The 19,610-nt window shown below is 60.5% G+C and overlaps 1 protein-coding gene across 1 annotated transcript; it reads right to left on the bottom strand.

The window, feature by feature from the left end:
- Nucleotides 1-99: 99 nt before the first annotated feature.
- KLRG2 (killer cell lectin like receptor G2) lies at nucleotides 100-19,350 on the bottom strand. The gene is made up of 5 exons (XM_008249284.4): nucleotides 18,535-19,350; nucleotides 13,155-13,256; nucleotides 12,729-12,874; nucleotides 2,918-3,021; nucleotides 100-2,677 (listed from the first exon to the last, which is right to left on the bottom strand). Exons 1-5 carry the CDS (start codon nucleotides 19,184-19,186, stop codon nucleotides 2,557-2,559), a joined length of 1,125 nt encoding a protein of 374 aa, XP_008247506.4. The 5' UTR covers nucleotides 19,187-19,350; the 3' UTR covers nucleotides 100-2,556.
- Nucleotides 19,351-19,610: the final 260 nt, after the last annotated feature.

Raw genomic sequence — 19,610 nt, 5'->3', positions numbered from 1 at the left:
CGCAAGGTGGAGGATTAGCCTAGTGAGCCACGGCGCCGGCTCCAGACATACTTAGTTTTTAAAATTTATTTGAGAGGGCTGGCGCCGCGGCTCACTAGGCTAATCCTCCACCTTGCGGCGCCGGCACACCGGGTTCTAGTCCCGGTCGGGGCGCCGGATTCTGTCCCGGTTGCCCCTCTTCCAGGCCAGCTCTCTGCTGTGGCCAGGGAGTGCAGTGGAGGATGGCCCAAGTGCTTGGGCCCTGCACCCCATGGGAGACCAGGAGAAGCACCTGGCTCCTGGCTTCGGATCAGCGCAGTGCGCCAGCTGCGGCGGCCATTGGAGGGTGAACCAACGGCTAAAGGAAGACCTTTCTCTCTGTCTCTCTCTCTCACTGTCCACTCTGCCTGTCAAAAAATTTAAAAAAATAAAAAAAAAATTAAAATAAAAACAAAGCAAAAGTACTGCAGGTCAATCAGGAGGCGGAAAAGAATTATTTGGAAACAAATAACTGTGGTTAGTGTGGGAGCTCTCTAACTGTGGCTAGTGTGGGAGCTCTCTAACTGTGGCTAGTGTGGGAGCTCTCTAACTGTGGTTAGTGTGGGAGCTCTCTAACTGTGGCTAGTGTGGGAGCTCTCTAACTGTGGTTAGTGTGGGAGCTCTCTAACTGTGGTTAGTGTGGGAGCACTCTAACTGTGGTTAGTGTGGGAGCTCTCTAACTGTGGTTAGTGTGGGAGCTCTCTAACTGTGGTTAGTGTGGGAGCTCTCTAACTGTGGCTAGTGTGGGAGCTCTCTAACTGTGGTTAGTGTGGGAGCTCTCTAACTGTGGCTAGTGTGGGAGCTCTCTAACTGTGGTTAGTGTGGGAGCTCTCTAACTGTGGTTAGTGTGGGAGCTCTCTAACTGTGGTTAGTGTGGGAGCACTCTGTGGTTAGTGTGGGAGTACTCTAACTGTGGCTAGTGTGGGAGCTCTCTAACTGTGGTTAGTGTGGGAGCTCTCTAACTGTGGCTAGTGTGGGAGCACTCGTTACAGAGCAGCCGGTGGGGCGAGGCGTGTTTGAGATGACCTGGCGCCTCCCTCCACTCCACTGCCCCTCACGGTGTCCCCGGGCCCCTGCAGAGCCAGCCGCGGGGAGGGGCAGGCTGTGGACGCGGGCAGGAGCTCTTACTCCACAGCCTCCGCCTTCTAGCTGGTGGCCTCTTACCCATCTCACACTGCCCAGGACACTGCCACCTCCCTGTCGCTGTTCCTTCCTGAGAATGGTAGGGAATCTCTCTCCTCTACGACTCTGTCCCGGGGGCCGGCGCTGTGGTGCAGAGGGTAAAGCCGCCGCCTGCAGTGCCGGCATCCCACATGGGTGCTGGTTCAAGACCTGGCTGCTGCACTTCTGATCCAGCTCTCTGCTATGGCCTGGGAAAGCAGTGGAAGATGGCCCAGGTCCTTGGGTCCCTGCACCTGTGTGGGAGACCGGGAAGACAAGTTCCTGGCTCCTGGCTTTGCATCAGCTCAGTCTGGCTGCTGTGGCCATCTGGGGAGTAACCAGTGGATGGAAGACCTCTCTCTCTGTCTCTCCCTCTCTCCATCTGTAACTCAACCCCTCAAGTAAATAAATAATTTTTCAAAGAAAAAAAAAAGATTCTTCATGCCTTTCTCTCCAATGGCCCATACGAGCCCTTTGTTTAAAATGCACTAATGCTGGTTCCTTTCATTTGAAAGGCAGAGTGACAGAGAGAGAGAGAGAGATTCTCCATCCGTTGGCTCATTCTCCAAACGACTACAGCCAGGACGGGGCCAGGCCAAGGCCAGGAGCCGTGAACTCCAGCCAGGTCTCCTGAGTGCCAGCACCTCGGCAGGAGGCTGGGTCGGAAGTGGAGCAGCCAGGACTTGAACCTGTGCTCCCACGTGGGATGCCGGTGTTGCGAGTGGCAGCTTAACCCGTGGCGCCACCACGCCGGCCCCAGGGAAGGTTTCCTTGGGAGGAACTTGGGCGCATGGTCCGGCTGCAGAGAGGACAATGTGGCTACAGACGAGGTGCAGGGACAGGGTCCTGCCCTGGGGAGGGTCCCAGGCCACAGAGCAGAGCCTTCCCTCAGTGCCGGCGCAGGGGCTGCGGGTGCGAGAGCTGCCCGAACCTGACATCCGCCCTGGCTCCCTCGCTGCCCGGCCCCTGGCTTTGCCGCTGCTTCTGCCTACCACGCTGCCCGCAAGTCTTGTCTTCTGCCTCGGCCAGGCCTCCTGGGGGCCCCGCGCTCCGGCCGCCCAGGGCGACCCACGCGACCCACGGGGAGCCCAGCCCTGGTCTCCTGCGACTGCTGGGCCTGGCTTCCTCCCAGACGGAAACAGGGCAGCGCAGGGCGGCGCAGGCGGGGGAGGATGGGAAATGGCTGTTTTAATGAGAAGCAAAGCGGGGCTCAGAACGGCTACGAGCAGAGTGGCCTCAGGCGCTGGACGCGCACCGGCCCTCAGTCTCCTCCTGGGCGTGACCTTCTCGAAGCGCAAGTCCAGTATCCAGGCGTGCAGCGGGGACGCCTGGAAGCCTGGGGCGGCCCCCCGCAGGCTCAGCCCGCTGGGACCCGAGTCACTGGGCCCCCCTGGCACAGACCCAGGGCCTGCGGGAGCTGCAGTTGACGGCCACGAGCCTGCCCGCCTCCAGGACCCCGCAGCTGAGAGCCGGGTCGTCCTCATCTTCCTCCGGGAGCCTGGGGAGGGGGAGAGGAGAGGGGTGAGGCACGTGGATGCCGATGCCGGTCCGCTCTCCCGGGCTTGTGCCCCACAGGCCCCCGCGCTGGGCAGGGAGCCCCTCATCTGTGGAGGAGAGGCAATGCTGCTGGGGGGTACGGGTGGGGGCTGAAGCCAGGCCAGGCTTCCAGAGCGGCATAGACCGGGGGCGGGCAGGAAGGCTGAGTCTGGGGCCAGGGGAGCAGGCGGAGGTCACTCACAGCGGGGGCGGCAGGGGCACCCCGTCCATCCAGTGCCAGCCCTGGGGGCCTCGCCGGGCCCCCAGCCAGGAGTGCGTGGTGATGGGCTGTCTACTCAGGAAGTCCTGAGGGAGAAAAGCAGGCTGTCACTCTTCCCGACCGCCGACCGGGCACCTGCTACCCGCCAGGCTTCCGCAGGATCCCAGCTCGCAGATCCAGAGCAAGGCTGACACAACACCAACAGGTGCTCGCCGGGGCCAGAAAGGAGGGCGACCCCATCTCAGCCCCCAAGGGGATACGATGCCAGTCACCAGCAAGCCACACATAATGGGGGTGGACTGGGCGGGGAAACCAAGGCGTCAGAGACAGGAAGGCCTGCACCAGGCTGGAGGTCTGGTAATGTCCAGGAACGGGACAGCCCCGCCGGCAGCAGGTGCGTGCTGGGGTTGAGAAGCTGCCGGTGAACGACACAAGTGCCACCAAGGGGATCAGTTAGGGCCGGCGTTCGGGCGCAGTGGGTCAAGCCGCCGATTGCAGTGCCGACATCCCTCGTGGGCGCCTGTTTGAGTACCAGCTGCTCCACTTCCAACCCAGCTCCCTGCTAAGGCACCTGGGAGAGCAGAGGAACATGCCCCAGTACTTGGACCACGGCGCCCACCTGGTAGAGCCGGATGAAGCTCCGGGCTCCTGGCTGTGGCCTGGCACAGCCCCAGCTGTTGTGTCCATTTGGGGAGCGAACCAGCAGATGGAAGATCTGTCTTACTCTCTTCCTCTAACTCTGCCTTTCACATGCATAAATAAATTTACAAAAAAGGAGCCTAAGTCACCTTACAGGGAGTCCATGCAGTAGTGTCAAGGCCATTGCAGGAGGAGGGGGTGGGAAGAGGGCAGGCCATTGCAGGGGTGGGGGGGGGAGGGCAAGCAGAGAGGCTGTGGAGCAACATGGAAGAGGATCCTGCCGCGTTAAACGAGGAACCACCAAGCTGTCCAAGCTGTGCACGGGGCAGGCGTCCACGGCTGGCACCCCACATGGCCGTGCCTGGGCTCACGGCCAAGCCTGGCTCCCGTGTCCTGCCTCCTGCTGGTGCGCACCCTGGGAAGCAGTAGGGAGGGGTCAGGGGCTGGGCCTCTGCCACCCATGTGGGAAACCTGGAGGAGTTCCCAGCGCCCGGCTTGGGCAGCCCAGGTCCAGTTGATAGGGCACTGGAGAGCGCAGCTGTGAATGGGCGCTCTCTATCCTTGTCTCTCTCTGCGTGACGATAGTAATAATAATAATAATAGTAATGCTTGCACATGGACATGGACGCACAACAAACAGCAAAAAGCAGAACAAGAATGTTAGAGAGCTATTATAGGTGATTTTTAAAAAATATTTGTTTTCCATACCCTGTAATTTTAATGATGAATTAAAGCAAAAAAATATGTTTTCAAAATGCATTTAAGGGGCCGGTGCTATGGCATAGCGGGTGAAGCCGCTGCCTGCCAGGCCGACATCCCACTGCTCCACTTCCCATCCAGCTCTCTGCTGTGGCCTGGGAAAGCAGAAGATGGCCCAGGCCCTCGGGCCCCTGCACCCGCGTGGGAGACCCGGAAGAAGTCCTGGCTCCTGGCTTCAGCCTGGCCCAGCTCTGGCCACTGCGGCCATCTGAGGAGTGAGCCAGCAGATGGAAGACCTCTCTGTAACTCTCCCTCTCTGTAATCTGCCTTTCAAATACATAAATAAATAAATCTTTAAAAATGCATTTAAGGTTGTGTCACTTGGGAAAGTGGTTGAACATCGTGGGTCGCAGTGTAGGGATGTGGGGAGGTGGAGGTTTCAGCCCTGGAACGCGGCTCAGCGCTACCAGCAAGAGCGTGACACCTCACCACTGCTCGAGCGGGGGACTCACCGGGAGGGGCAAAGCCAGGAATAGAAAGGGGAGAAAATGAAGTCATCCCAAGAGAACAGAGGGCAGCTTACAAAGAAAGAATGCTCCGCGGCTGGCAATAGCTAGGCAAATTACGGGATGTCAACGTGATGGAAAATCACAATGCTATTAAAAATGACAAGTATGTAGAAAACACAGCTCTGCAGGAAAAAGCAAATACATAATCGTGCCAAGCACAAAGCAAAACAGAACGCCTGAGAAGTCCACATTGCTGACAGCGTCAGGGACGGAGCCAGGCTGAGGAGGACCCAAAGCAGACTGGCGTAAGAGAGTGAGCGTGTGCCAGCTTTCCCCACCTATAAAATCAGGTCCACAAGGCAGACCCTCCATAATAACCCGAGGAGCCAGAAACCCAGCACCGGGCCGGCGCTGTGGCATAGTGGGTCAGGCAGCGCCTGCAGTGCCGGCATCCCAAATGGGCGCCAGTTTGAGTCCCGGCTGCTCCGCTTCTGATCCAGCTCCCTGTTATGGCCTGGGAAAGCAGAGGAGGCTGGTCCAAGTCCGTAGGTCCCCACTCCCACGTGGGAAGCCTGGAGAAAGCCCCAGACTCCTGGCTGTCCCAGCCATTTGGGGAATAAACCATCAGATGGGAGATCTTTGTCTCTCCCTCTCTCTCTCTGTAACTTAGCCTTTCAAACAAATAAATAAATCTTAAAAAACAAAAACGTGGCAGCCCCCAGTCCGAGATCAGGCAGTCCATTAGTGTGGCATCTGGCGGCGGCTGACAAGGGTAGAATGAGCTCGCGAGGCAGAGATGAGGAGAGCCCTGCCCCGTCACTCTCCTCTGGTCTCTCCCGGTGATGCCACGGTGATCTGATCAGGGGCTGTCCCCCAGCAGCCGAATCCAACACAGCACTGCCAGAGGCCCCACTTTCGGATATGAGAACTGGATCAAGCCTCCACCCTAATCCATTAAGTGTTAACATAATACTTTGGACTTTAAAAGTCTGTGCATCTGGATCTGCGCTGTGGCATAGCGGGTAAAGTTGCCGCCTGCAGCACCGGCATCCCATATGCGTGCCAGTTGGAGTCCCGGCTGCTCCTCTTCCGATTCAGATCTCTGCTATGGCCTGGGAAAGCAGTAGAGGATGGCCCAAGTTCTTGGGCCCCTGCACCTGCGTGGGAGACCCAGAAGAAGCTCCTGACTCCTGGCTTCCGATCGGCTCAGTTCTGGCCATTGCAGCCAACTGGGGAGTGAACCAGCAGATGGAAGACCCCCCTCTCTCTGCCTCTCCATAATTCTGCCTTATTTTTTTTTTAAGATTTATTTATTTACTTGAAAGAGCTACACAGAGAGAAAAGGAGAAGCAGAGAGAGAGAGAGAGAGAGAGAGAGAGAGAGAGAGAGGGAGGGAGGGAGGGAGGTTGGTCTTCCCTCCGCTGGTTCACTCCCCAGTTGGCCACAACAGCTAGAGCTGTGCCAATCCAAAGCCAGGAGCCAGGAGCTTCTTCCAGGTCTCCCATGGGGGTGCAGGGGCCCAAGGACCTGGGCCATCTTCTACCGCTTTCCCAGGCCACAGCAAAGAGCTGGATTGGAAGAGGAGCAGCCGGGACTTGAACCTCGCCCATATGGGATGCCAGCACTACAGGCGGCGGCTTTACCCACTATGCCACAGTGCCGGCCCCTGTAACTCTGCCTTTCAAGTAAGTAAATAAATCTTAAAAACAACAACAAAAAGCCTGTGCACCTGGAGAGCTGGCTCCTGTTCAGACCCTAGCAGTCAGACTGCCGGTAAAATGGAGCAAGAGGTCAGAGCAGCCGGAGCACACGTGGCCCTTCCGCGGCCGCTTACTCCCTCTGCTGCTAGACTCCAGAGGCTGGGCCGGGGAGGGCTGAGGGGAACCAGGAGAGGATGAAGGGGCCCTCGGCTGCACCGCAGTGCCAGTCAGCGGCTGGGGCCGCCACGGCTGCAGATGGGAGCCGGAGCCACCTGCTGGGGAAGGGGCGCCGGGGCTGCAGGGCTCCGACTGGGCCACAGCGCAGAGGGCAGCGCTGGGGCACTCCAGTGCCGGTGCCGTGACTCGTAAGCCGCGTAACCTTAGTAAGCTCCCCAACCTTTCCGCGCTGCCGAGGGCGGACTTTCACCACGAGACCTGAGACACACACACGTTCACTCATGAAACACTCCCTAGGGGATGCCCCTTGCGATGCCAGCATCCACGTTAGAGCGCAGGTTCGACTCCGGCTGCTCTGCTTCCCACCCAGCCTCCTGCCAATGCACCTGGGAAGGCAGCAGCAGATGGCCTGAGTGCTTGGGGCCCTGCCACCCGTGTAGGAGACCAGAATGGGGTTCCTGGCTCCTGGATTTTGCTGGCCCAGACCTGGCTGTTAAAGCTATTTGGAGAGGCCGGCACCCCAGCTCATTTGGCTAATCCTCCACCTGCGGCGCCTGGCACCCCAGGGTTCTAGTCCCAGTCGGGGCGCCGGATTCTGTCCTGGTTGCTCCTCTTCCAGTCCAGCTCTCTGCTGTGGCCAGGGAGTGCAGTGGAGGATGGCCCAAGTGCTTGGGCCCTGCACCCCATGGGAGACCAGGAGGAGGCACCTGGCTCCTGGCTTCGGCCTGTAGCGACCATCTGGAGGGTGAACCAACAGAAGACCTTTCTCTCTGCCTCTCTGTCTTAACTCTGCCTGTCAAAAAAAAAGTGCCATTTGGAAAATGAATGAACGGATAGAAGATTTCCCTCCGTGTGTTTGTTCCTCTTTGTTGCTCTGCCTTCCAAATCAATAAATCAGTCAGTCTATCTATCTATCTGTCTGTCTGTCTAGCTAGCTAGCTAGCTAAGCCTCTGCCTGAAGCGCCAGCATCCCATATGGGCGCTGGTTCGAGTCCCAGCTGCTCCTCTTCTGATCCAGCTCTCTGCTGTGGCCTGGGACAGCAGTGGAAGATGGCCCAAGTCCTTGGGCCCCTGCACCCACGTGGGAGACCTTGAAGAAGCTCCTGGCTTTGGATCAGCACAGCTCTGGCCGTTGCAGCCATTTGAGGAGTGAACCAGCAGGTGGAAGACCTTTTTTTCTCTCTCTCTCTTTAACTCTGCCTCTCAAATAAATAAATAAGAACTAAAAACCATGCCCTCAGCTGTGGAATCTCCCACCCCTGATACGTGAGGGGCAAGGCCTTGTCCCTAACCCGCGACCTCACTGGAGGTTTATGGCTGCTCCAGTCCGGGGCCGCCTGGGCCCCAGCCCTTGCCGGCTGGTCTCCTGGGGGCAGGAGCCTGTCCCCACCCACTCCATTCTGTTTTTTTCCTTGCAGGTCCACTTCCGGTCCTCACTGTCAGCAAAGCGCATGGTATGAGAAAGGCCTTGCCCTGTTTTAAATTCCAGAAACTTCTGAGTGATTTACGGCTCAAAGGAACCACCTCACGATGGCCCAAGAGATACTGAGGCCCCCACGGCCTTAACTTCTGCACGGGTACGGGGAGGGGGATGTGACCCTGAACAGAGCTGCCTGAAGTCTCCTGCTGCAGACCTGAGGCTGCCGTGAGCTTGGGGGCAGGACCTCACCCCCACCCCCCCACCCCCCCACCCCCCCCTTCTGCAGCACGCCCTCCTCCCCCCTGCACCGGACTCCCGTCCCCACCCCAGCTCCCGCAGCCGCCTCCTGCTCTCTATGCACTGCTGCACGTCACACACATCTCAGGTGAAAATGGCTTGAATGACGTCATTCTTTTAACTCCATGACGTGCACGTGCTCATGGTTTAATCTGAACATGTGCCGTTAGGCTGGTGTCTTCCGCCCACACACTGTGACCCAAGGCTGCTACTAGACCAGCAGGGGGCACTTTCTCCTTCCGCTCAGCCCTTCGGGAAGTCGCGCTGTGGCTGTGGCTCCCCAGGGTGTCCCCGGCTGCCCCTCCCCACCCTGCCTTGCCCAGACCTCCCCAGCCCTGAGCCTGGATCCTGAACCCTGGCTTCGGGAGGCATTTCCTCCGACTCTCACACGTGTTCCGCTCTTCATTTCTGTTTCCAGTGACGGATCCTGTAAGCCTGGTTTAAAAAATTCCATCTGGAGCTCTTTCAGCCTCCTCCTCGGAGGACCCACTGGTGACGGAGGCAACCTGCTCGGCTGCTCCCGGGTCACCCTGGGCGGGGCATGTCCTGGTGGCACACGGGGCCGCCACATCTCCACCCGGGCCCTGACCCTCCCCACTCAGGGACACTGCCTCGGCCACAGCCTTTGTTTCCCAGCTGTGGCCATGCAGGTCACTTGGTGCAGAGCCCGAGACTGTTTCTCTGCACAGCCTAATCCTGTCTGACCTAGAGCAGCGCGGGGAGCCTGGGCCGGGGCCACGCCCTCTGACCTAGAGCAGCGAGGGACGCCTGGGCCGGGGCTACGCCCTCTGTGCTCACCCGTCCTCACGGCCACAGCCCCTCCCCCAGCACATCCCCCATCCCGACACATGCTGTCTGCAGGATGCAGGACACGGAGCTTTAAAGGAAAAGCTATAAAACCACTTACAATCTTGCTTCTCAGTGGTAACCACTATCCAAATACTTCCTTTCAGTCTGTCTTTCTTTCTTTTTTTTTTTTTTTTGACAGGCAGAGTGGACAGTGAGAGAGAGACAGAGAGAAAGGTCTTCCTTTTGTCATTGGTTCACCCTCCAATGGCCGCCGCGGCTGGTGCACTGCGGCCGGCGCACAGCGCTGATCCAATGGCAGGAGCCAGGTGCTTCTCCTGGTCTCCCATGGGGTGCAGGGCCCAAGCACTTGGGCCATCCTCCACTGCACTCCCGGGCCACAGCAGAGAGCTGGTCTGGAAGAGGGGCAATCGGGACAGAATCCGGCGCCCCAACTGGGACTAGAACCCGCAACGCCAGCTATCTTTCTTTAAGATTTTGTTTATTTATTTCAAAGTCAGAATGGGAGGTGGAGGAGGGGGCAGAGAGATCTTCCATGCACCGGTTCACTCCCCAGATGACAACAGCCAGCACCCAGCCAGGCTGAAGCCACGGCTTTGTCCGGGTCTCCCACGTGGACGGCAGGGTCCCACGCACTTGGGCACTTGCCATTGCTGTCCCAGGCCATCTGCAGCGAGCTGGAGTGGAGTCAGAACAGCCAGGACTGGAACCGGTGCCTGTATGGGATGCTGGCCTTCCATACCCAGCTGAGCTATCAATCATTCAGAGGCTGGAATAAAGTTACCCTAGGGCTCAAATGTCTAAAAATGGACCTCTCATGAAATTTTCTCCTGAGGAGGGTTACAAAGATTGTGCTCTGCCGGCCGGCGCCGCGGCTCACTAGGCTAATCCTCCACCTTGCGGCGCCGGCACACCGGGTTCTAGTCCCGGTCGGGGCGCCGGATTCTGTCCCGGTTGCCCCTCTTCCAGGCCAGCTCTCTGCTGTGGCCAGGGAGTGCAGTGGAGGATGGCCCAGGTGCTTGGGCCCTGCACCCCATGGGAGACCAGGAGAAGCACCTGGCTCCTGCCATTGGATCAGCGCGGTGCGCCGGCCGCAGTGCACCAGCCGCGGCGGCCATTGGAGGGTGAACCAACGGCAAAGGAAGACCTTTCTCTCTGTCTCTCTCTCTCACTGTCCACTCTGTCAAAAAAAAAAAAAAAAAAAAGATTGTGCTCTGCCAACACAGGGATGTGAACAAGAACACAGACAGGAGGGCAGGACACAGGGGCCACAGCTGTGGGGGACACAGGATGTGACGTGGAAACAGGAGGGCAGGACACAGGGGCCACAGCTGTGGGGGACACAGGATGTGACGTGGAAACAGGAGGGCAGGACACAGGGGCCACAGCTGTGGGGGACACAGGATGTGATGTGGAAACAGGAGGGCAGGACACAGGGACCACAGCTGTGGGGGACACAGGCAGACCGGGGATGTGAGTGAAGACACAAGGCGGCAGCTGTGCAGAGGCCTGGCGAGCCAGACTGCGACATAGGATGAGGACGAGGTCTCCAGGAGCCCGGCCCACACGCGCTCGTCAGTCTCTAAGAGGCTGTGCTGTCTCAAGTGACATGCCCCTGTCACAGCCACAGCCCTGTGCACCGTCCTTCTCGGGTCAGCGCAGTGACTGCGCATCTCCTGAGGAAGTGTGCCCCGCCCCCTGCCCTCCCAGCCTGGGCAAGGTGGAGCTCGGCTGTTCTGGTCATCACCTCACCCCAGTGCTGCACAGGGCAGGCGCTCCCCAACACCTGTTCGCGCCCTGGTGGGAGGTGCGCTGTAGTTGCATGCACTCCACAGCAGCCAACACACATTCTTGGCACCTGCCCTCCGTTAGGTAAAATCAATCTAAGGATTGGTAGGGAAGACTAGTGGTATAGCCCTGTGGAACACAGTATGGGGTTCCTCAAAACATTTAAACCAGAGCTACTGTATGAGTCGGCGATTTCTTTTCCGTGTCTACCCAGGAGACCTGGGAACAGACCCCCAGGATCGCCCACCGGCGCTCACAGCGTGGCTCGGCACGGCAGCCACAGCGTGGGAGCCGCGCCAGCGCTCACTGGCAGGTGGGCAGACCAGCAAAGCGAGCTGAATATGTTCAAGGGGTTACCTTTCAGAAAAGGAGGGAAATCCGATACACACTCTAACATCGGCGAGCCCTGACGACGTCACGCTAAGTGAGATAAGCTATGCGCAACAGCACAAGTACCGTGTGACCCAGCTGGGCACCCGCGTAGGCTGAGAGCAGGACAGGGTTACCAGGGGCTGGGAGATGGGCAACGGGGCTAGCGCTCTCAGACTCAGCTGTGCAAGACGCAGAGCCCAGGAGACGGGGGGCTGCGGGGCCGCGCAGCGCGGGAGAGGCACCACCACTGAACTCACGCTTCAGTGAAGATGGTAAACCTTGTGTTACATATGCTTTAACACAGAGAGAACTTCTTGGGGAAACCAGTTAAGCCAGGGCCAGATCCACGCCTCCGGCCTTTCTCAAATCCACGACTTCACCTCTGTCCAGCGTACACGCACACCGCATTCCCTCTCCTGAGAAGGCACTACGCCGAGTCCCTTAGGTGTCGGGCGTGGCCACGCTACCGTTTCGGCTCCTGACGTGAGCCGTGGCCTTAAATGAGGCTTGCAGCTTGGCTGGCTTCCTGCACTTCTGCCATTTTAAAGGATGAGAGACTCACGGAGCAAACACAAACCCAGCCTGCAGCCTCAAGCCAACCCCAGACGATCTGCATCCCAAAGCTGAGCTGTCCAGCCGAGCCCAGACCAGCCCAGCCCAGCCCAGCCCACAACAGCTGACCCCCACCCCCCAGTGGTGGGGAAATCAATGCTTGTTGTCAGTCCCTGCAGGGTTTGGGGTCTCTGTTACCTGGCATTGACACCAACCCCTGACAAGTACCCCCTCCAGTCTCCTTCCTTCTCCACACTGCCTCCCAGCCTGGGCCAGCACAGACTGGTTCCTGAGCGCCCCGCTAACCATGCAACCACCAGCTGGCTGGGAGCACCCTGCCTCACCCTCACTTCTAAGGACAAAGCCTTTGGAGACCCGACATCTGGTCCCCTGAATGGCACCCATTTCTCTGGGCCTTGGTGCTTTTTTTAAAAGATTTACTTATTTATCTGAAAGTCAGAATTACAGAGAGAGGGAGAGACAGAGACTTCCATCTGCTGGTTCCCTCCCCAGATGAATGCAGTGGCTGGGCTGGACCAAGCCAAAGCGGGAGCGTCATCAGGTCTCCCCCGTGGGTGCAGGGGACCACACACTTGGGCCACGGTCCACTGCCTTTCACAGGCCAGTAGAAAGAGCTGGATCAGAAGTGGAGCAGCCGGGATGTGAACCCTACAGGACGCCGGTGTCACAGGCGGCCGCTCTCCGCGCTACGCCACAGTGCCGGTCCCCTTGATGACCTTGGCAGTGTAGCTGTTCGCGATCCAGACTCCTTTCAGGGCCAGGATTCTCAGGTCTGGCACAGGTGCACGGCCCCCGACCGGCCGCCTTCTTACCTGGGTGTGGCGCAGCAGGGGGAGGGTGGCACGGTGGGCCGAGCAGAAAGCCTGGCTGGGCTCCCAGGCCTGGGGCTCCGCAGAGAGGTAGTAACAGTGCTCCTGCGTCCACAGCCAGCCCTGGGGGCACGGCTGGCACCTGGCTCCTGCAGGCAGAGACCACGAGTGAACCACAGGGTGAAGTGGACGGTGAAGCCATCCATGGCTGGACGAAATTACCAATGAAAAACAAGCCTGCTATAGGCTGATTGAATTTTGAGAGCTGCCTGAGGCTGCCTTGGCAGGGCCAGGCCTTGTGTGGCCCGCGGGCCGGATGTCGCCCGCGCCCAGCGTCTCCTCGAGTCTCCCCGGTGGCTATGTCTCTTGTAAATGGACACAGCCGTGGCGGTACAGCAGGGGGGGAGGGGGCGCGAGGGGACACTGTACCTGCTCTGGAGGCCAGGACCACGATGGCAACTGTGGAGAAGGCCAGAAGCACAGCCATGACAGCCAGGGCCCACTGCAAGGACTTCATGTATGTGGGCAGGCCTGGAGGGTGAGGACAGACAGGTCAGAGGGGCCACCCAGCCCCGCCCAGCACACTGCCCGCCCCGCCAACCAGGCCTGGAGGGTGAGGAGGACAGAGAGGTCAGAGGGGCCACCCAGCCCCGCCCGGCACACTGCCCGCCCCACCAACCAGGCCTGGAGGGTGAGGAGGACAGAGAGGTCAGAGGGGCCACCCAGCCCCGCTTGGCACACTGCCCGCCACCCAGAGGACAGACAGGTCAGAGGGGCCACCCAGCCCCACCCGGCACACTGTGCGCAAACCAAGGGACAGACAGGTCAGAGGGGCCACCCAGGCACTCGAGAGCTGGCAGGGGATGGGCAGAGTCTGGGCACTTGAGAGCTGGCAGGGCAGGCAAAGACACCAGGACAAAACCGCCAAGGAAGAGATGAGGCTGCACTGGGTTCAAGTCCTGACTCCGGGGGCCGTGCTCCATGCTTATCCATTTAACATCAAAACCCCTCTGACCCCTTCAGGGGTCTGCAATGTCAGGAACAGAGCGACATGAGCACACCTTGCCGGTGCCAAAGCACCCCCCACGTGAGTCATCGGCATGGCCGGGCCTGGGCTCTGGGACCACAAGGATCAGGGGGCGGGCACAGGGCTGCAGAAGGCCACGCGGCACATGGGAGGGCGTGCCAGCCGGACACGTGGCCCCGGCAAAGGCTGGGAGAGAGCACATTTAAATCCCACTCTGCCCTGCGGATGGGGCAACCGGGGAAGCCAGAGGGGGGAACCGGGGAATAAAAGAAGGCAGGCGTAATTTCAAACGCTTAACCGCGGCCACGGACAGTTAGAAACACCTGTGAACCTGGAAACTCACACTCCCCTGGTGGAGCAGCAGTCTTGAACTTGACCTCTCCAAGACACAGCAGCACGGGGTCAACTACAGCGGGAAGAGAACTTCCCTCTTCCGGACCCTGCCCCTGGGGGACCAGCACTCCCCCAGATGTTGGCGACCGTGTCTTGGTGCGAGGTTCTAAGAAGACAATCCTCAGATTGCCAGAGTCCAGAGAGACACAGACGCTGTGTTTAATACGCAACAGCTTATTCTTCTGAAAAGACTAATTCCATAAAGACACCTGTGCACTAGTATACACCACACGGAAATGCACGTATGGATGCGACGGATCAGTATCCTCCAATTCAAGGCCATCATGAGCCCAGCCTGTGGGAAGGGCAGCTGACCTGGGCAATGAACTCCATTCAAGGGCAGTGCCTCACCAAGGGTAAACCGGACACAGCAGGGAGGAAGGGTGTGCTGTGACGTCAGAGAGCTGTCACGGCTGCTTGCCCAGCGCGCGGTCTCCTGCTGCCTGCAGCCCAACATGCCATTCCTCCAGCAGCCTTCCCCAACCAGGCCGCCTGGCACTCCGGGCCTCCTCGCAGCCAGGAAAGATCACTTGGAATTGTGTCTGGCTAAAGGCAGGACTGCATCCCACAGCAGCCTGCGAATACCCACTGGGCTCCCTTCCCTGATGGGCGCTGCAGGCTTGGAGAGCCAGGGCTGGGAGTCCCCCCGGAAGGACCCGCCACCTGGAACTGGACGGCAGAGGCCGGGATGGGCCCCTGGGGGAGAAACCGGGGCTCTGACCACGCCTGGACACTCGCTGCTGGTGCCAAGTCTCCTGTGAAGCAGCTGGCGCCCCCTGCTGGCCCCACTCCTGAAGTACGGACAGCAGGTGAGCCTGGGGGCATGGCCTTCTGGGTGGTCTCCTCCTGGGGCCTGGGGCTCCGTGCTCACCTGCAGTTTTGATCTGGGCCTTCTCTCTGTAAAGTTTTCTATTGCATTTCTTTGGAGTAGCGGGAAAATTATAATTTTTTAATGTAGGAGAGCGCAGGGTTGTTCCAGTTGAATAAGCTGGAGGCAGTGTAAAAGACCACCACGGGGACACCTACGTAACAGTGACTGGTACACGGCACGAGGTGGGGCCCCTGAAGCCATCCTGCTAGATGAAAGAAGCCACACTCAGAGGCAGAACTAAAGAGCGCGGCCAAGAAAAGGAGCGAATTCCCCCACTCGCAGAGGCGATGCAGCGGGGGCTCCGACCTCCAGAAAGCAAAGCAGGGAAGGTACTAGCGGGCGACAAACTCCCATAGCAACCAGGGGAGCCCAGCTGATGAGTCACAGCCCTGGGCAGGCCCCCTCGCCTCCCAATCACTCGCCAAGGAGGAAGCCCTCCCCAAGCCCCACATAGCAACTCTTAGTTAGACAAAATACAAGTACTCTCCTTGCCAAGTGGCTGTATCGGAAAATACAGATGAAGCTGAAGTCCCCAGTAACCGAACCCAGACTCGTGTGTGCGTGTGTGTGTGTGTGCTTTAAGTTTATCTTATTTATTGGAAAGGCCAAGTCACAGAGACACAGAGAGGGAGGGAGTGAGGGGGAGAGGAGAGAGCAGAGAGGTCTTCCACCTCCTGGTTCACTGTCAAAATGGCTGCAACAGCCAGAGCTGGGCCAGGCTGAAGCCAGGAGCCTAGAACTCCATCTGGGTCTCCCACGTGGATGCAGGGGCCCAGGGACTTGGGCCATCTTCCACTGCTTTCCCAGGCACATTAGCAGGAAGCTGGATCGGAAGTGGAGCAGCCGGGGCTCGAACCAGCGCTCATACAAGATTCCAGTGTCACAGGCAGCGGCCCAACCCGTTGCGCCACAGTGCCAGTCTCAAAGACCTTGTCTTTAAATCTAGTTCTCTCAGTGCCTTCCAACCCACCCACCCCTAAGGGACCTCAGCCCACACCCTGACACACACACACACACACACACACAGTGCTGACGCCAGCGTGCTGCACACGCCGCGTCTCCAGCACCTTTCCTCGGGCCACTCCAGTGATCGCTCCATTTCCTTCCAACTCAGACCTGCAGCCACGCTCACACCTTCTGCCACCTCCTCCTGGCCAAGCCCCGTGGTGGGCGGGGCCCCAGGCTCTGTGCAACGTCAAGTTTGGCTGTTTTTCAAAGACTGCACACACTGTCAAACACGAAGGGGTTCTGAGAGGGCTCATGCATCAGCTTCCAGGAAGCCCGCCGGGGTCTTGGAGAGCTCCTGGCCCCCGGCCACCTTCTCTCAGCATCCCTCCCCCCCCCCCCGGAGCTTTTGTCCCCTTCCCTGGCACGGGGCACAGAAACTCAGCATCAGCCTGGGACATGCTGCGCTTCAGAATTAAAACAAGGTTAGAATTTGAAAACTAAAGAAAACACAAACGTGTAGTGTGGAAAAAAAACTACACCGGGGTTTTGAAACCGTTGGCACCGGAGTAAACTCGGACTGACTCTGTAACTTGTCCAATGGGGGCCACCTGGGGGTGCTGGGGCGCCCGAGGCATCAGCAGGTGCCGTGAATCTGCAGCAAGCAGAGCAGGCGTGGGCACCGGCTTTCCCATGATGCTCAGGTGGAGGTGGCGCATCCCAAGCAGAGCAGAGCTCCCAGGAGCCCTCACGGCGATGATTCTGGGGGGTTTCGGCTGTTGACCGTGCAGAGGGCCGGAGACCAGCAACATCTGCTTACTCCGAGAGCGTCTGAGAAAATCAGCAATGTTTCCCCCCACGCCTCCGGCACACCCACACCCCACGGCCAATGTATATACCCGGGGCCTCCTGCACACCCACACCCCACGGCCAACGCTATACCCAGAGCCTCCTGCACACCCAACCCCACGGCCAACGCTACACCCAGGGCCTCCTGCACACCCAACCCCACGGCCAATGTATATACCCCAGGGCCTCCTGCACACCCACACCCCACGGCCAATGTATACCCCAGGGCCTCCTGCACACCCACACCCCACGGCCAATGTATACCCCAGGGCCTCCGCACACACACACCCCACGGCCAATGTATACCCCAGGGCCTCCTGCACACTCACACCCCACGGCCAATGTATACCCCAGGGCCTCCGCACACACACACCCCACGGCCAACGCTACACCCAGGGCCTCCTGCACACCCAACTCCATGGCCAACACTACACCCAGGGCCTCCTGCACACCCACACCCCACGGCCAACGCTACACCCAGGGCCTCCTGCACACCCAACCCCACAGACATGCCCTAAGCCCCCAATGGCTTCTCTTCAAGTAGTTTCTTTTTTTTCTTTTATGATTTCACGTCTCTTCTCATTAATTTTGTTTGTTTGAGAGGCAGTTACAGACAGAGAGAGGGAGAGACAGAAGTTCTTCCACTGGGGGCCGGCGTGTGGCACAGTGGGTTAATCCTCCGCCTGCGGCACCGGCATCCCATATGGGCGCCGGTTCCAGCCCAGCTCTCTGCTGTGGCCCGGGGAGACAGTGGAGGATGGCCCAAGTCCTTGGGCCCTGCACCCACATGGGAGACCAGGAGGAAGCACCTGGCTCCTGGCCTTGGATCGGTGCAGCTCCAGCCGTTGTGGCCAATTGGAGAGTGAACCAACGGAAGGAAGACCTTTCTCTCTGTCTTTCTCTCTCTCACTGTCTGTAAGTCTACCTGTCAAATAAATGAAAATCTTAAAAGAAAAGAAAGTTCTCCCATTTGCTGGTTCACTCCCAAATGGCTTTCCCAGGCCGCAACAGAGAGCTGGATCAGAAGAGGGGCAGCCGGGACTCGACCTGGCACCCACATGGGATGCCGGCACTGCAGGCAAAGGCTTCCCTCTCTGCGCCGCAGCGCCAGCCCCACCTCAAGCAGTTCTTAGACAAGAATGACTCAGGAGCTTGTACCACCCTGGGGGGCTTAGGGCATGTCTAGGGGCCATCCCGCCTCTCAATCCTGGAGCTTTTGGCCGTCTGCCTGCTGGGCAGGTCTCTACAGGCCTCTACACAGGCCTTGGGCCCTGCCTCCCTCAACTGGAAGGGGCCCCTACCACCCACAACTCCAACCCGAGGCCGCACTGGCAGGTTTTCCTGGGCCCCACGCCCACTAGCAATGGCAGGGAATGCGCTGTTAGCTTTCTGCTCAGGGACACTGTTTATACCCCCCCCTTCCCCCCAGCCAGTGCAGAGTCCCCTCCGACAGGATCTGCAGGGTGCAGCGGGGTCCTCCTGCTCAGAGCAGTGCAGAGAACCGGCCTGGGCCCTGGCAGAGTCGACCCAGGGCGGCGGGGGCCTCGCTCCCGCCCCAGCCACCGCCGCCACGTGACCCTGAGTCACCCCCCCCCCTTCCTGGAGTCCTCCCCCGCCCGTTTCTCTGAGGCGCCCTGGCGGAGAGGCCAGCAGGGTCGCCAGGGTCTCCACGGCGCAGCGGCCCCGCCGCAGGACGGCCAGCCCGCGGGCCGCTGGGCACCTACCGATGAGCGCGATCGCCCGGGGGAGTCTCCTGCCGTCCGTCCCGGCGCCGAGCAGCCGCACCGCGTCCTCCGCCGGCCCCGGCCCGGGCTCCGCGCAGCGGCCCGTGGGGGAGCCCGGCGAGCCCGCGCGCCCGGCGGCGGGGCTGGCCCGGCCCTCGGCGTCGCAGCCCGGCTCCGTCTGGCGGGAGACGGCGGGGGACTCGGGCACCGGCACCGTGAGGAAGCGCGTGGAGGGCGCCGGCGAGGGCGCGCGGCTGCCGCCCATCGGCTTCAGGCGCACGTCCACCTGCAGCTCCACGGGCGCCCAGGTGCCGGGCGGCGACTCGCCCGGCGCAGCCCAGGGCGCCAGCTCGGACCCGGACGCCTCGCCCGCCCGGGGCTGCTCGGCCGAGGCGGCGCTCGGCGACGGCGGCTCCCGGCCGGCGGACCCCAGGCGGCGGAAGGCGCCGTAGCCCAGGCTGAGGGGCGGCATCCGCAGGGGCCCGGGGCGAGGCGGCGGCAGCTTCGTGTCGTCCGAAAGGTCCCGGCCGGAGCCCGCCGCCTCCCGCCCCGCCCGGGCCAGGCTCGGGCTGCTCTCGGGACTCCCGAGCCGTTTCTCCCCAGGGCCTTGCGGCCGCTCCAGCTCCGGGCCCTCGCTTCCCAAGGGCTCCATTTTTGGGAGCTCGGCCTTGGCTTGGACCTTTCCCGAAGCCTCCGGGGCCCCCGCGCGCCGAGGAACCCGCGGATGCGGAGCCGAGCGCACCTGGGCCCAGGTAGCGCTCAGCTTCGCCCGCCCGGGTCGGGATTGGTCCAGCCGCGACACCGCAGGGGCCTAGCCACGCCTCTCCCGCAGGGACCCCGCTCTGATTGGCCGAGTCGCGGCCCGTTGGCCACGCCCCCGGCACACGCCCCGCCTTCTCGCTGCTCCCGGGCGGGGCCGGGGAAGAGCGGAACCACGGGTGGCGGCGCGCGGCCGGGAATCCCGCGCTCCGCCCGGCTCCTCCCCGCCGCTGGCCGCCTTGGCGTGGGCCCGGGGCGGGGAGGAGGGCCGGCCCTGTGTGGATCGCGGGAGCCCGGGGGAGTCGGGCGTCCCGCAG

Source organism: Oryctolagus cuniculus, chromosome 3, assembly GCF_964237555.1.
Source record: "Oryctolagus cuniculus chromosome 3, mOryCun1.1, whole genome shotgun sequence".
In the NCBI taxonomy this organism is placed as follows: Eukaryota; Metazoa; Chordata; class Mammalia; order Lagomorpha; family Leporidae; genus Oryctolagus; species Oryctolagus cuniculus.
This window is presented reverse-complemented; position numbering and strand designations above follow the sequence as displayed.